We start from the raw sequence: 18,275 nt of genomic DNA on the forward strand, positions 1-18,275 counted from the left end.
CGCCCAAGATTTATCTTGATCACCAAGTTTAGATCAAAAGTATAATCTTTTTCACAAAGTCTGTAATGTTTCTTTGGCATTTTTTAATCACAAATTCACCACAAAAGCAGAGTTTTTACAACCACGATTAGACACCATACTGAGCACATGTACAGGAAACAGCAAAGTGATGTTTGGTTGACTGTGAACAAAACACCATCTGTTAACACAAAAATAGATGGTTCAAATGACTCTAAGCACTATGGGACTTAACATCCGGGGTCATCAGTATCCTAGACTTAGAACTACTTAAACCTAACTAATCTAAGGACAGCACACACATCCATGCCTGAGGCAGGATTTGAACCTGCGACCGTAGCAGCAGCGCAGTTCGGACTGAAGCACCTAGAATCTCTCAGCCACAGCGGCCAGCACAAATATAGAATCGACCTTTTTTGCTAGCAAATGTTTTTCAGCAGTGCTACCACTGTCATCTACATTCATTAAATCTCCTTTTTAAATTATTTTAACTATATAGAAGCTGTTAAATTCTTTTAAAAAATCGCTTAATATAATAAATTTAACTGTAAAATCTGAAGAAGTGGTGGGTGATACAGTTTTTTAAGTATCATATTTGGATTTTCCACCCTAAAAAAAAATCACAAGAATAAGGTAGTTTCAGCAAAAAAGTTTTTCCATTGTTGGCCTATGTAATTAATTTGCTCTTTACACAGCAGCAGCCTCTGTCAGATTTTGACAAAATAGCACTCACTTTTAAATCTTACTCTGTGTATAAGGTCTAGGTGACTGTGACATGTTTTCAGCAGCTGTCACTGTATATATCATACTGATTAGCAAATTATTAGTTTTTTTATCTGAGATAATTTGTAATATCAGAATTTCTAAATATATTTGGAAGCACTCATATTCACTGCTTTGATGTCTTTTGCAACTATCATCCAATAACCTGTAATAATCACTATCAAAGACACTTCACAAATTTTAATGCTATTTCAGATGCTCATTTCATAATATGAAGGACTTATGTAACCTCAACCTAAAACTAATTTTTATTCATTTATTTTTTTTGCAGCTACATCCTCAAAAGAATGATCCAATGAGGAGTAAATTAGTACTGGAGTTATTCATCCCTCATTTTATTGAGATGGCCAACTACAGCAACAAATACAGATCACATCAGCAGGCTATATTTTACCTCAAACATGCTGAACGGCTTACAAGACTGCTTGCAGAACAACCAGCAGCTAACAAGACAGATATTGAAATGCTTATGACACAGATCAAGTCAGCACAACAGGCCACGAGAGCTAGTGAGAGATACAGCCTGAAGCTACTGTGGCCTACCACTAAACCACCTAATGAAAGTAGCACAGACAAGTCACCAACATTTGCAAGAAGACGGACAACACAGGAGATAACAATTGTAGATGTGCATCAAAGACCAAAGCGTGTTGTATCAATTGAACTACCAAACGATGTTTCTGAATCCATTGATCTGTAGAAATCTGAACTATTGGCAATTTTTTCTTGACATCTGTGTTAAGATGTTTTACAATTGTTATATTTAAAAAAATTCCCCTCTGTCCTGTTAGTGGTATTGCCTATGCAGTAAATAATCTGTGATAATATTGTAGACAAGCAATCCAACAGAGGAAAATGACAGTATGAAAATCTCCAAATGTTTGTGCTTTACGACACACTCATTTGTTCATAAAAAAATATACCTTCTTCAGTTCTAATAACATTAATTTAGAAATTTATTTTGTTTACAGAATTCATTACTTCCTAATAGGATAGTAGCTCACATATATGCTAGAGTCCAAGAAAAGTGTTTTTATAGGCTTAGAATGTAGTCACTGTATTCCATTTATAATTTATATTAACCTTTAACTGTGTACTGTTATTTCAGAGAGAACTGTGCACTTTTGCCAAGAACTCAAATACAGTGACAAAAGTAATTAGTAGGACTTAGTATCATAAGAATCTCATTAAATCATTACTATATATATATATTTTAAATATGATCATTTGTACTTACATCTACACCATGTTCCATGTAGAAGTCAGCTGTTCCCATACTAGCATAGAGTTTGTAACCCATATTCTGGAGAGCCTGGACACTGGGTAATAGCTCCATTTTGTGCTGAAAATAAATATAGACTATTGTTTCTCTATTGTAAATACTCGAAAATAAACAGATTAGTTCATTTACACTTATTTTTGTGTTTGTTATCATAGTTCCTTCAAACTCAATGAAGTGCAGCTATTATTCACAGAATTCTCTCTGCTTTACTCAGTTCATATAACATTTGAAAACATTCTTGCAAACACTTTTACATGGAACAATTCAGATAACTGGAAATGAAGGTAGGGGCAGGGAGGAGAGGAGGCACAATCTTTGACAAACTAGTCAAGATTTTAATAAGAAATGGAGTTTTATCCTGAGTTCTTAGGGCTAGGAATGAAGGAAAATAGTCAAGGAACATAAAAAGTCTGGAGGATGAATGTGGATCTGGTTTAATTGAAGCATGGTTAAGGAGGGTGTGCACGTGTGTACATGTGCACACCTGTAAGAGCTCGCGCACACGTGCACGAGACCAAATGTAGAAATTGTTCATGGATGTTACTTATCAGTTTCATAATGCTGACTGTGTGTTTATGTCTGGAAGACTTCTTATGTTTTGTTGTTATAGTACTGCAGGAAAGGAACACTTGTAGCACTGAAATGAACCTTGGTCAAAAATTTGAGAACATTTAAGTTAAATAACATATGGCAACTTATTAGTTAAAAACAATAACTCAGAGCTAAGCACACAGGAATTTATCTACAAAAATTTAAAAATTAAAAGAGAATTTTCTCTCACTGAAAGGAACTAAGGATACCCTCATTTAATACTGTTCAAACCGGATCATTTTCACTTTGTGTATATTTCCTGCACCATGGACCCTTAGCAAATTTTGTTACTGGGACAGGCAATAATTTGCTCTTGACTGATTGTCCTCTGAGGGAAGTACTAGCCTGTAACAGTCAAGCGGCAGACAGGAACATATTGATACTGCTTACTATAGCTCAACTATGAAACTTGTCAACAGTTCACAAGGACAAGGAGAGTAGCTGCTGACGAAAACTAATGTAGGTGTACCATTAATAAAGACTTACTGAAACTCAAGTTTAGATGCAAACAAATGCAGTTTAAGTAGCACACAAGTCTTAATTGCATTGTTAGTCATTTCTGCTGAACGGAGTGCAATTTTATTTGCGAGGCAACAAGAGTGTATTTCACCATTTTATTTATACAATCCTGACTTCTGTTGCCAATTTCTGTTTTGTGAAATCAGAGTCAAGAACCTGGAACATGGCACTTTTGTTTGACGAATAATACCTTGAAGCTGCCCACAGAAAGAAGTATTGCATTCTTAGGGATTTGGAACCCAGTGCTCAGCATGGCTTTCAAGTATGCCTCATATCTGTTTTCACCAAAGCAAGCCACTTCCCCAGTTGAAGCCATCTCAACACCCAACATAACATCTGCACCTGAAATACAACAATACATTCTGTCAAGGCACCTGACCTCTGCATACACTTAAATATTTAAATTAAAGTTAAAAATACATACACACAGGTTACTAGGAATAAGTTTGATACATGTAATGCTCAGTTAACACAATTCTGGGCTAATATTAATTTACAGTTTCTAATCGGCATTCTGAATGAAAGATTGTACAAAATATGGAACTTCCTGGCAGATTAAAACTGTGTGCCGGACCGAATGCATGAGAGCTTCTGTAAAGTTTGGAAGGTAGGAGAGGAGGTACTGGCAGAAGTAAAGCTGTGAGGACGGTGCGTGAGTCGTGCTTGGGTAGCTCAGTTGGTTAGAGCACTTGCCCGCGAAAGGCAAAGGTCCCGAGTTCGAATCTCGGTCCGGCACACAGTTTTAATCTGCCAGGAAGTTTCATATCAGCGCACATTCCGCTGCAGAGTGAAAATCTCATTCTGGAAACATCCCCAAGGCTGTGGCTAAGCCATGTGTCCGCAATATCCTTTCTTTCAGGAGTGCTAGTTCTGAAAGGTTCGCAGGAGAGCTGCTGTAAAGTTTGGAAGGTAGGAGATGAGGTACTGGCAGAAGTAAAGCTATGAGGATGGGGCGTGAGTCATACTTGGGTAGCTCAGTTGGTTAGAGCACTTGCCCGCAAAAGGCAAAGGTCCCGAGTTCGAGGCAAAGGTCCCGAGTTCGAGTCTCGGTCCGGCACACAGTTTTAATCTGCCAGGAAGTTTCATATCAGCACACACTCCACTGCACAGTGAAAATCTCATTTTGTACAAAATATGCCTTTTCCAGTGTGGTCAATAAACCAAATTATAAATCTGTCAGTGGTATTTTATACAAACTACAATCACCCACACTGAAAATAGTTATTGCTATTCCTGTCACTGCATGCATATAAAGAAGCTATGGAACTATTGTATGGCATTGACAGCAGACAACTTTAACAGCTCCCTTAAGATCTTTTTTCCCAATGATATGATACTGTGCCAGTAATATGTTGTTTGTGTGCAAAATAGTAACAGCATAATTTTATCATAATTTACACTTGGTTTGAGAATGATGAAAGGAGGCTGTATATGTGAAACAGACCTGGAGCCAACAGAAGGTTTCAAATTCATTATATATTGGTAAGAGAGAGATTCCAGAATCAGAATTTAAATTGTAAGACATTTCCAGGGGCAGATGAGGACTCTGACCACAATTTATTGGTTATGAACCATAGATTAAACCTGAAGGAATTGCAAAAAGGTATGAAATTAAGGAGATGGGATCTACATAAGTTAAAAGAACCGAAGGTTATTGAGAGATTCAGAGGGAGCATGAGTCAATATCTGAATAGAACAGGGGAAAATAATATGGAAGAAGATGATTGGGTAACTTTGGGAAATGACAGTGAAGGCAGCAGGGGATCAAATAGGTAAATGAAGCAGGTGAAGGAATACAGACATCTAAAAAATGAGACTGACAGGAAGAGCAAAATAGCTAAGCATGAATTGCACAAATGTAAGGATTCAGAAGCATATAGCACTAGGGTCTTTGGAGAACAGAGAAGCATCTGCACGAATATCAATAGGTCAGATGGAAAACCAGTCCTAAGCAAAAAGAGAAAGCTGAATGGTGGAAGGAATATATAGAGGGTCTACACAAGAGAGAAGAACTGGAAGGCAATATTTTACAGAAATGGAAGAGGACTTGATTGAAAATGAGATGGGAGATATGATACTGCAAGAAGAATTTGACAGAGCACTGAGAGGCCTGAGGTGAAACAAGGCCCTTGGAGTTGTTGACATTCCGACAGAACTACTGATAACCTTGACAGAGCCAGCCACAACAAAACTTTTCTGTTTGGTGTGAAAGACATATGAGATGGGCTAAATACCCTTGGACTTCAAGAAGCATGTAATAATTTCAGTTCCAAAGAAATCAGTTGCTGACAGGTGTGAAAACTACTGAACTATCAGTTTAATAACTCATGGCTGCAAAATACTAACACAAATTCTTTACAGACGAATGGAAAAACTGGTAGAAGCCTAGCTCGGAGAAGATCAGTTTGGATTCCATAAAAATGTTGGAATATGTGAGACAACACTGACCTTACAACTTCTCTTAGACTATAGGTTAAAGACAGGCAGACTTACATTTATAGCATTTGTAAACTTAGAGAAAACTTTTGACCGTGCTGACTGGAACACTCTCTCTGAAATTATGAAGGTAGCAGAGGTAAAATACTGGGAGTGAAAGGCTATTTGGACCTTGTACAGAAACCAGATGACAGTTATAGGAGTTGAGGGTCATGAAAAGGAAGCAGTGGTTAAGAAGGGAGTGAGACAGTGTTGCAGCCTATCTGCACTGTTATTCCATCTGTCACTGAGCATGGGATAAAGGAAACCGAAGAAACATTTAGAGTAGGAATTGAAGTTCAGGGGGGAGAAATAAAAACTTTTGAGGTCCACCAATGTCATTGTAATTTTGTCAGAGACAGCAAAGAACTAGGAAGAGCAGTTTAACAGAATGGAAGTGTCTTGAAAGCAGGATGTATGAACAACAACAACAACAACAACAACAACAACAACAGCAGTAGCAGCAAAACGAGGATAATGGATGTAGTCTAATTAAATCAGGTGACGGAGGAATTAGATCAGGAAATGAGACACACAAAAGTAGAGAGGATATAAAATATAGATTGGCAATGACAATAAAAGCATTTCCATTGAAGAGAAATTTTAACAGTGAGTATAGATTTAAGTGTTAGGAAGTCTTTTCTGAAGCTATTTGTCGAGTTGTAGCCACATGTGGAAGTGAAACATGGACAACAAACAGTTCAGATGAGAAGACAATAGAAACTTTTGAAATGTGGTGCTACAGAAGAATGCTAAAGATTAGATGGGTAGATCACTTAACCAATGAGGAGGTACTGAATAGAATTGGGAAGTCAAGAAATTTGTGGCACAACTTAACTCAAAGGAGACATCAAGCAATAGCCAATTTCGTATTGGTGGGGAAGTTGGGGGGGGGGGGTAAAAATCTTAGAGGTGAACAAGAGATGAACACAGCAAGCAGATTCAGAAGGATGTAGGTTGCAGTGGTTATTCAGAGTTGAAGAAGCTTGCTCAGTAACATGGAGAGCTGCATCAAACTAGTCTTTGGACAGAATACCACAACAATACCAACATCTGCCTGAAGTTCATAGATCCATACAACATCTGCCTGAAGTTCATAGATCCATACAACATCTGCATAAAAGATTTAAGAGGCAGTTAACAACAGTTGCCTTTGAAGTCTACATGCAGCTGAACAGTCTTACTTTTTGATATTTATTGGGACTCTAGAATCAACCCGATATTCATCTCTGTTAAAACGTGTGGCGTAAGTAGTCTTCGTAGTTTACAAATAATGTAATTTTTTGTGATACAAAGCCAGTTGTACATGCTTTGACATTTATGTAGCAATATATTGTAGTGAATAAACAGAGCAAAATGTGTAACTAGAACAAATATTTTTGAAAGAAGTAGTTTTTCCCTCCATTGAACATAGTTTTGATTTGCTGTAACTTAAAGTGTCACTACACACATACAGTCTTTAGTTTCTTCACTTCTATCATCTTTAGAAGACTGAAAACAGGTTTAAGTATGAGAATTTAACAAATAAACTGCATTAAGTGACACTAGCTATTCATTTAATTTTTGTTGTGTGTAGGGCTGATACAAGTGCACTTTTTTTCAAAGATACTGCAAGACACATCAGTTTAAAAATATAGTCATTAATAGTGGATATAAGAAAAACTGGGAAAGATACAACAATACCCTTTGAAAATATACTGATGAATGTAAAGCATTTTAAGAATTTTCTTGACAGCACTATCACAGTGCTGAATTTACTAGAAGATGACTTTTAGACTTTCTATAATAATTTTATTAGTTCATAACTAGTTTCAAATGTGAAATCGTCAAAACAACAAGATAGCATTTCTTAATCAACACAAATCCCAGCTAGCACTCAAGCTTATTTCAAGGTGGATATTGAGTTTAGGTTCAGTTGAAAATTCAAGATTGAAAAATCAGCCTGTTACACAGCTTATTTCAAGGTGGACATTGAGTTTAGGTTCAGTTGAAAATTCAAGATTGAAAAATCAACCTGTTACACAGTTTACATCAAGCTGTAAAAATTTAGCTTGAATTAAAATAATTTTCCCAAGCTTGAAATAAACTGTAATTTCCCTGGAAGCCTGCACAGCAGATGCGCGCGCAGCATAGCTTCCATAGACGTCCACAGGAAGCGCCACATGTGTTTATAAGCCTTGCACTGACTCTGCTAGGTTTACAGCCATTTTACTTTTGTGATGCGCGTTAATGATTGTTGATTGTTGTGAAGTTTGTTTTATGCTGGAAAATAGTTCGGTAAGTGTGTGGCGTCTCCTGCCTTACTGCTACACCGGGTCTGAAGAAGATATATAGTGTATTACAGGTACGTTGGTGCATTTTTCTATAGTGGTACGTTAATATTACAAATGTTAAATATTATTACGTAACGTAAAGAAATATCATATTCTTTTATGTAGAAAAATTGAGCCTGGATGAAAGTGAAATGGATTACCAGTTAAGAATACAAATTACAAGTTGTTCAGCAAAAAGAGGTCATTTTAAACTAGCTCTCTAGTACGTGGCACCAATAAATTAAAACTTAATGTTATTTTACCTTTTTAAAATCTCGCCTTTTTTTGTTCTTTTACATTTCAGTTCCCCAGAACTGGTAATTTCTTAAATTCATTTTGATTTCATCTTTTATTTCATTTTAATTCAGTTTTACTCACCAAAAATAATTGTGGGCAGAATAAAAGTCTACATTTTTCTAAACAGTAGATTCCTTATAAGCTTACAGTATGAGGTGTATATCATTTCAAGTAATTGTTTCTTTATAATTCAGATTAAATGGCCCTGAAACTGTTAGAAATAGTGATGTGTGGCTTCTTCATGAAGTCATCGCAAAATTACCCAAATATCATCTTTACTTTAAAAATTTCAAACAAGAAGTTATTTCAAATTACTTTAAAACTCTTTGGAATGAAGTCACCAGAAGCAGCTGCTTACTCAGTGACGTTTATACTAGTTAATGATTCTTACTACATCAGTGAGTTTGAAGTTATTTTGCTAATCTGGGGTATAAATTATATTTAGGTTGATCAGTTTCAACTTTTTACATTTTTTATGTTTAGGTATGGCTAACATTTTCTTTTACCTGTTACAGGATCATTATACTGGCAGAAGTCAGTGATATTTGATCCTTCTATGGTCTGTGTGCTGGGGCTGGAGGGGCTTCAGAATAATTACATTTTAAAATAAAACAATTTTAAACACTTTGAAAATAAAAAATTTTAAACATACATGTCTTGATAATTTTTTTCACACCATTTCCATTCTGATATTTATTTAATTAATTAATTAGGTTCAATAAATTCAGATTAATAATTATATAGCTTAAAAAAAGCTGTAAATACCAGGCTGTATTCCACGTGTGTAGATACAGCTGGAGCCAAACTTGATAAGTCAAGCTTGAAATATAGCTTGAACTCTGCCAACTTTGATGTTGTTTCAAGCTTGACTCCAACTACCAGGCCTGAATATTCGAGCTTTGATCAAGCTTATATACTTGAACTTTACATCTGGAAACAAGTTTGAAACCGGCTTACTGTGCTATCTGGGATAGGAGATACAAATTTAAAGACATTGCTATTTCAAAATGTATGGCATAGTTCTATATTGCATGATCACAAAATTGTTTGAGAATGGCCATTGAGGCTTAAACTAGTTGTAAACTAGTAACATTATTATAACGAAAGTGGATATTTCTACCTGCTTTTAAGAACATTGTAAAGTTTGATTCTGTTTTTTACGTGACTGAATAAAGAAGATATTCTACTTAAATTGACATGATAGACACAGGAAGGGAAGAAACTGTGTAAAAAAAATGTTTAAAGGTGAAAAATACAAGTTATGGAATGACAGATTAATGACAGAGCTACTAATTAAATAAATTTGAAATGACAGGCCTGAGAAGCTTTGTTACTAAATCTTGAGCTTTTAACAGTTACTAATCCACGGTTGCAACAAAAGTTCTACTTCTCTATTGTGTCTACATTAAAGTTTCCTACCTGCCAACCGGGAGAAGGAAAATTGTGGCACTTTGACACCAACTTTGCCACATCCTCTTAACACATCAACAGGCTCTACTTGTTCTCCTATGATTACTCGAGTTGCCATGGCCACAAAATCGTAGTCCAATGTTTTAGATACAAATGGAAATGACCTTGAAACTCTAACATTGCATTCTATTACTTTCAGCTCATTGTCCTGAAATTAAACAAAGCAAGACTAAGCCATGAACAACAATCTGAATAGGAAGAATGTAAGATCAAAATGATTAAAAGCATACCTTTGCTATGAGTTGCATGTTAAATGGTCCAGTAACCTCAAGAGAACCAGCAACCGAGCGCGCTATATTCATTATTTTAGACAGTGTCTGAGGATTTATATCTTGAGGTGGTGTAACAAGTGTTGCATCACCAGAATGGACACCAGCATTTTCCACATGTTCAGATACTGCAAGGCATAGGATGATACCATCATATGCAACACCATCAACATCAATCTCCTGTTAAATAATAAGAAGATTGTAATACGCTTTGTCCCAGGATTTCATGCAGATACAAAATAACTATCTCAACCCAACCCTTCAAATACAGCCTCTAATTGCTCCAGTACCTATCAGCATTCTTCCAGTCACTATGAAGATTCCACAAAAAATACAAGTGAGTAAAATAATGTACACACACTTCACTTCACAGTATAACTCTAAGAATGAGGGAATTATGATTAGGTGATTGTGTCATAGAAAATATTGGCTGATCCATGTGGCCGTAACGGCACTAAATACAGGGTCCGGCATAAAAAACTCCCCGATTACAAAGTAACGTGCAGTGGACAGTAGAAGGAGCAGAGTGGTGGGGGGCGCGTCGTTACGTAGCTGCCTACGTGCCGTTTTCAGTGTACGCCATGGCGTGGTCTGGTGAACATCGTGCCATCGTAGTGGAAGATTTTATTCAAAATGGCGAATCGCCTATTAATACTCAACGTGCTTTTCGCGTTCGCTTTGCGCTCGGACGACGGGACCCTGTTCCCGATAAGAAAACAATTTATTCTTGGGTTGCTAACTTTCGTGAGACAGGTTCCGCATTAAAAAGGAAACCACCTGGACGACCACGGACTGCAACAGGCCCCGGAAATGTTGATGCAGTTAGAGCTTCAGTTCAACAATCTCCTCGACGATCCGCTAAAAAGCATGCGGCAGCATTACGGATATCTGATCGAAGTGTGAGAAGAATCTTGCATCGAGATCTTAAAATGCATCCTTACAAACTTGTAACTATGCAGGAACTGAGTGAACGAGACTGTGGTGTCCGTGTAAGTTTGTGCCAAGACCTTCTTCGGAACATTCGTCCCAACGATATTGTGATTTTTTCTGATGAAGCACACTTTCACCTTGCCGGAACAGTGAACAGCCAAAATTGCAGGTACTGGTGTGAACACAATCCCCAAGAACTTCATCAATGACCACTTCCTAGCCCTAAAGTAACAGTATGGTGTGCTGTTTACAATTCCGGAGTGATCGGTCCTTACTTTTTCAAAGAAAATGACAGGAATTTAACCGTCAACAGTGAACGCTATTGTGCCATGCTCCGCGACTTTCTCCAACCGCAACTAAGGGAGCTTTTTGGTGAAATAGAGAACGTGTGGTTCCAGCAAGATGGTGCTACAGCCCACACAGCGCGGCAGTCACTGGCATTGGTGAAGGAAATGTTTCCTAGACATGTGATCTCGTTGCGTGGAGACATTGGCTGGCCCCCACGATCGCCGGACTTAACGCCCTTTGATTTCTTTCTTTGGGGCTATTTAAAAGCAAAAGTTTATGAACAACGTCCACAATCTTTACGAGCCCTGAAAGAAGCAATTACACAAGAGGTTGAAGCTATTCCACCTGAAATGACTCAAAGAGTAATGAATAACTTCAGGGAAAGACTCAATCAGTGTGTCGACAGTGCAGGAAGCCATTTAAGGGATGTTTTATTTAAAAAGTAAGACCATAAGAGTATTTTCTAAAATGGCATAATATGTACTTTTATTTAGTATAAATAAAATTGTTCTACCTTATTTGGTTTTGTTTTTATTAGCTTTCCTTAAAGGGGAGGTTTTTCTGCCGGACCTTGTAGTTCGTATGTTGACAGTAAAATGATCGTGCAAATTTACTGATTTGTGCAGCATACTCATTTTGTGGTAATCTCATCTAAGCAGATAACCAGGTCTGGAAATAAGCTCTCAACAAGCTTAATAGTTGGTAGTACTGGTGATACAGCCAATAGCCCTGACTTGTAGAAATGAGTTGAACACAGTGTTTGACCATTTCACATACTTCTGACAGAAATAAACAACCTTTTGATTATGGGGACTGTTATCCACAAAGGTCATGTTTAGGTGCTACTTACATCATTTAGACCTCTTTGTGCATTATCTGGGAGTGATTCTGGGCGAGAAACAACTGCATCACCACTAAAATGTGGATGCTTATTTTATAGTAGTTAATGAACAGAATTAAGGGATGAGAATGGGATTTTCCTAGCTTGCTTCACTTCTAGCTTTTCCCCCACTGTTATATGAAGACAGCTACAGAGAACTAGTTGGACTAGGAGCACTTTATGAAGAAAATTAAAATGGCATACATCGTCAGTTCAGTAGTAAACATGAGATAGAAATTACAGAAGAATTAAGAGAAAGTACATATGCGTTAATCTTAAAACACAACATACACCCTCATAATTACATATAAGACTAATGTTATTAATGAGGAATCGAGAAGAAATCTTGGGAACACATTTTTGCCCATATCGCACTTACATGGGGTTTCCTTGATGGAATGTTTCAGTGTGACATACTTGTTGCATCATTTGTGTTCATTGTTTTACTGTTGTAACATCAAGGCAACTCAGAAAATATAAACTGGGTAGTTAGTTATATGCTCATTAGTTTTACTATGGCTGGTCACTGTCCACATCTAACTGAAAATTTAGCATTTTGTTCTGGTGAGGGTACACAGGCTCAATATGTTTTAAAAATGAAAACAAATACAATCCAGTGGTGTACTCTGTGTCACGTATTGTATCTGAGCTTACACGCACATATGAGAATGATGTGTGCCATTACATATGTACTGGCTATTTAGTCAAATATGATGTGGAACTTGAGGCATGTGATAAGTGCTGGTGGTTGAAATTAACTAATAGCAGAGACAATAAATAGATACAGCCTGCTTGAGCCATGTTTTTGTTGTTAGAACAAAGTAATGCATCATCTGGAATTCCTATGTAAATAACACTCGGTAAATGATGTTTAAGAAGTTACAGTACATCAGAAGCAGAAAGGAATATATACGATGGATAGTATATTTCAATACAGATCCAAGCTGATCATGTTCTCAATGTCAGAAAAAAAAAAAAAATTAAATTTGGCTGCTGTGTAAGTTAAAAGAGAAAGAGCAAGATGAGGTGTGTCAGAAAAGTAATGAGATTGATTTTTTTATCTACCAAGTTGTTCCCCCCACCCCCAGACAACAATATTGTCTCCTTCAAAGTAGATCCCATCAGTAGCTACACACTGGCAAAGATGTCATCCCCAGTCTTGATAGCAGTGCTGCAAAGTGTCAAATGGTAGCGCCCTTGACTTATCTGTCACATTCTTTTGAATGTTCTCCAGACTTCCAAAATTATGTCCTTTTAAGACATTTTTCAATTTCAGTAAGAGACTGAGTCAGAAGGACTCTGATCAGGTGAATAGAGACCCTTTTGAACAACAGGAATCCCTTTCAATGTCGTGTGGCATAGGGTGTTGTCATGATACAATACCTACTTATCTGTGATGTCTAGACTCACTCAATTCACCATTTTTCTAAACCTCTCAAGGGCATCTTTGTAAAACTCTTTGCTGACTGTTTGCTCTGGAGGAACAAATTCTTTGTGCACGATACCTCTACTGTCCAAAAATGTAATCAGCATTGTTTTGATCTTTGACTTGCTCATTCGAGTTTTTTTTTGTCAAGGAGATGTCTAAGAGTGGCACTCCTCACTTTGCCCTTTGCCAGAATCTTACTAAAAAATCCAGGATTAATCATATGTGATCACATGACTGAATGATTTGTGGTCATTGGCAATCCTCTTAAGGAGATCAAAGCACACATGTCTTTGGATGTCCTCCTGCTCAGTTGTGAGGTTTTTTGGCACAAACCTTTCACATGTGCAAAACTTTGGTCAAAATGCAATGTTTGGTGAAAGTGTTTGCATAACAGTTAACCCACCATCCTTATTGTTGAACATTGGTCTGATCTCTCAAGAGCATGCACGTATTTGACATTTTCATCTGTTTTTGAAGCTGGATGTCTGCCTTGGCAAGGTTCATCTCCAACATGTTCACAGCCTTCCAGAAATAATTTGTGCCCTTTCAATGTCGTGTGGCATAGGGTGTTGTCATGATACAATACCTACTTATCTGCGATGTCTAGACTCACTCAATGGTCCCCGTGGACCTATTTCAACTTTTAAAAGGTCACACTTGCAGATTCCCCAAGTCTTGTGTTAAATTTAATGGTATAACTTTGATCTAAATTGCACTGTTCTATAACCGTGACCACAACAAAAAGACAATTTCACTGATGCCACTCTAAAAAATCACATGAATGCTGCACAGAGCTGAAACTCTGACTGAGCATCTGGTAGGGCAGAATAAACCAGTCTACACAAGTAGAACACATAGCTGCCAGATAACCTGCAATGTTGCCAGTCTCATTACTCTTCTTATACACCTTGCAATTACACTCAGGTCAAATGTTGTGAAGGGAAGCAGTGATCTGCCAAAAACAAGGTATCCTGTCACACATGATCATCCAAAGAAGCCCTTTTTTAGTTGTTAATCCTAAGACTCTCAGCAGTTAACTGGTATATGGCAGTTTACTGGTGTATATACCTAATAGTGTGTGGTACCAATGTCCAGTCCCCCTTTCCCTGGTCCTTTTATAAATGGCTTGTGGTAAGAACAATTCTCAGTAAACTTCTGTATTAGCTCTAATTCCTTGACTTTTCTCACTGTGGTCACTTCGCGAGATTTATGTGGGAGGAAGTAACACATTGCCCAACACTTCCCAGAACATATTTTCATGGAATCTGAATAGTTAATTCCCCACGATACATAATCCCTCTCCTGCAGCACTTGCCACCAGAGAGCACTGTGATGCTTTCGTTCTGGCTAAATAATTCCGAGATGAAATTTGCTGCTCCTCATTGGTTCTTGTCTATCTCTCCAATTAATCCTACCTGCTAAGTATCCCAGATAGAGGAACAAAACTCATGAATCAGTCAAGTGTTTTGTAAGCCACTTCTTATGAGATTTAACATTTCCTTAATATTCTTCATATGAATCTCAGACTTTGGTCTCCTCTTCCTACCTCTAGTTACATGTTGTCATTCCATTTTAAGATGCTCTGGATGGTCATTCCTATGTATTTCACAATAATTACTGTTTATAGCGATTTGTCACCAATAGTGTAACTGTACAATAGTGGATTTCTTCTCATATGTGCGAACAAGATGTTACATTTATCTACATTAAGGGTCAACTGCCAGTCCCTTTATCTTCCTCAGAAGGTTTTCCTACAGTTCTCTGGTGTTGCTACCTTCTTACAGAAAACCGCAACATCTATAAACAGCCTCTTGGAGCTTTTGATGTTATCCACTAGACCATTTATGTCTATTGTAAGCAGTTATAATCCTATAACCTGTAACTGAGACATTCCTTAAATACCCTTTACCTCTGTTGATTTTGCTCATTAAAAGCGAAGTTTAGAGTTCTATCTGCAAGAAAGTTTTGAATCCAGTCATAAACTGGTTTGATATTTGATAAACTCATTTTTTCACTAAATGATAGTGTGGAGCTATATCAAAAGCCTTCCTAAATTCAAGGAACATGGCATCAAGCTGGGAGCCATTGTCTACAGCACTGCTGATCTCAAAGACGAACAGATCAAGCTTGGTTTTCTAAGGTCTCTGTGGAATACGCATTGATTTTTACAGAGGAGGCTTTCATTCTTGAAAAACATCAATCTGTGATCACAAGACAACTTCCATAAGTCTACAACAACTGACATCAGCTATGTAGGCCTATGTGCAACTGCATTGTAACACTTCTTGAAACTGGAATGACTTCTGCTTTCTTCCAGTCACTGCATAACAACTGTTACTCCAGTGACCTATGATATATTACTGCTAGAAGGGAAACAAGCCTATCACACAATCTCCGTAGAATCTTACAGGTATCTCATCTGGTCCAGAAGCCTGTCCTCTGGTGTACAATTGTTGCTTTTCCATTCTGCAACGACTTCTGTAGCGGCATTTGTTAGATGTTTCCAAAGAGGTATACGTAAGATAAAAAAGGAAGCACTGCCCTGCAGCAGAGATACTGTTAGATGAGAGAGATGTGACTTGTTTTTTTTTCCTAGTTGACAGAAAAAGAGGAGTCTGTCGTGTGCCTTGATGAAGAGACGATAACATTTTTATCGCTCTTCCTATTGTAGTAGTTTTGTTAATAATATTGAATTTTGAATTAATCTAAATAAAATGTGTCTGTGTATTTATTTGACAAACAGTTCATCTCACTATATCAAAATTGAGTTTGTCCCATTAGGTGACACGGTCAACAATTAGCAACTTATATGGCAACTCTATTCGAGACGACCATTGCGGCAGAAAGAGGTGGTGAAGTTTCCAGCTGAAAAGAAAATACAACTAAGAACATTTAATAGTGATTTTCCTAGAAAGTTTATTTTGATATATTAGATGGTGTCTGGTCAGCAGATAGCCATAAAAGCATTTCATTAACTTCCATTTATAACTTCACAGTCAAAGGTCACAAAACATTTACAATTCAGAAACTAATTCATTATCTAGCCCATAGTAAAAAACATAATAGAATACACTGGTAACCAAACAGAGATCAGATCCTACAATCTCCTGATCATAAGAAAATGTAATGTAATTTTAACTAATTGTTGAAATACTACTTGTATTCTGTCTTTGTTCCAGATATTCGACAACGAGGATACAATGAGAAAAGAAGGATTACCAGTAAAAGTGGGACAAAATTACGGAAACTGAAGAAAATTTTCTACAAAGACAAATAACTGAACTTTGCAGAATGTGAACAGAAGTATGTCAACAAAAGCAGGATCAAGAATATTCCATTGATCACAGCCCGTAATAGCAATGTCCTGATGCTTAACCTGCTTAAATCTTTTTTGCAAGCAACGATATTTATGGTACACATGATTTTTCATTGCAGTAGCAAATGAATTTCATACACATAACAGTGACATAAAGAGAAGCCATCTTGTTGCAAACACGTATCATGAGTGAAATTTTAACTATTGAGTTTATATTATATTTCAAAAGTCAGTCACAGTGTGTACGTTTTATTGTCAGTCAAAATGGAAGTGTCATGGGAAAATTAATGCTAATGGTAGTGATTATGAAAATACTGAATCATAATCTAATGAATTAGATAATGAAAATGACAATGCATCACAACAAGGTGGGAAAGTCACAGTTGAACACAATACACAACTGAACTCAGCATCAATGAATGGACAAAAATATGTCAATGAGGTTAATTCACTGTCCTCAATAGGAGATGTCTCTTTTCAAAATAATTTGGATAGAAAAGCAGCAGACATGTTGTCGTTGTCGTCTTCAGTCCTGAGACTGGTTTGATGCAGCTCTCCATGCTACTCTATCCTGTGCAAGCTTCTTCATCTCCCAGTACCTACTGCAGCCTATATCCTTCTGAATCTGCTTAGTGTATTCATCTCTTGGTCTCCCTCTACATTTCTACCCCCCACGCTGCCCACCAGTACTAAATTGGTGATCCCTTGATGCCTCAGAATATGTCCTACCAACCGATCCCCCCTTCTGGTCAAGTTGTGCCACAAACTTCTCTTCTCCCCAATCCTATTCAATACTTCCTCATTAGTTATGTGATCTACCCATCTAATCTTCACCATTCTTCGAAAGCTTCTATTCTCTTCTTGTCCAAACTATTTACCATCCATGTTTCACTTCCATACATGGCTACACTCCATACAAATACTTTCAGAAATGACATCCTGACCCTTAAATCTATACTCGATGTTAACAAATTTCTCTTCTTCAGAAACGCTTTCCTTGCCATTGCCAGTCTACATTTTATATCCTCTCTACTTCGACCATCATCAGTTATTTTGCTCCCCAAATAGCAAAACTCCTTTACTACTTTAAGTGTGTCATTTCCTAATCTAATTCCCTCAGAATCACCCGACTTAATTCGACTACATTCCATTATCCTCGTTTTGCTTTTGTTGATGTTCATCTTACATCCTCCCTTCAAGACACCATCCATTCCATTCAACTGCTCTTCCAAGTCCTTTGCTGTCTCTGACAGAATTACAATGTCATCGGCGAACCTCAAAGTTTTTATTTATTCTCCATGGATTTTAATACCTACTCCGAATGTATCTTTTGTTTCCTTTATTGCTTGCTCAATATACAGATTGAATAACATCGGGGATAGGCTACAACCCTGTTTCACTCCCTCCCCAACCACT

At 37.2% G+C, this 18,275-nt stretch overlaps 2 protein-coding genes across 2 annotated transcripts in view; one reads left to right on the forward strand and one right to left on the reverse strand.

Annotated features, from left to right (window-relative positions):
- LOC126181215 (uncharacterized) overlaps nucleotides 1-2,030 on the forward strand; it is a 55,540-nt gene extending 53,510 nt beyond the window's left edge. Inside the window, exon 4 of the mRNA XM_049924753.1 lies at nucleotides 1,073-2,030. Within this exon, the coding sequence (XP_049780710.1) occupies nucleotides 1,073-1,501 (429 nt within the window). The 3' untranslated portion in view covers nucleotides 1,502-2,030. The remainder of the gene's footprint in view (nucleotides 1-1,072) is intronic.
- The window catches only part of LOC126181199 (CAD protein), a 572,589-nt gene that overhangs the window by 346,379 nt on the left and 207,935 nt on the right, over nucleotides 1-18,275 (reverse strand). Inside the window, exons 16-19 of the mRNA XM_049924752.1 lie at nucleotides 9,978-10,196; nucleotides 9,697-9,895; nucleotides 3,384-3,535; nucleotides 2,039-2,143 (exon numbers count right to left, since the gene is read on the reverse strand). Of these exons, the coding sequence (XP_049780709.1) occupies nucleotides 2,039-2,143; nucleotides 3,384-3,535; nucleotides 9,697-9,895; nucleotides 9,978-10,196 (675 nt within the window). The remainder of the gene's footprint in view (nucleotides 1-2,038; nucleotides 2,144-3,383; nucleotides 3,536-9,696; nucleotides 9,896-9,977; nucleotides 10,197-18,275) is intronic.

Source organism: Schistocerca cancellata, chromosome 1 (genome assembly GCF_023864275.1).
Source record: "Schistocerca cancellata isolate TAMUIC-IGC-003103 chromosome 1, iqSchCanc2.1, whole genome shotgun sequence".
NCBI classification, from domain to species: domain Eukaryota; kingdom Metazoa; phylum Arthropoda; class Insecta; order Orthoptera; family Acrididae; genus Schistocerca; species Schistocerca cancellata.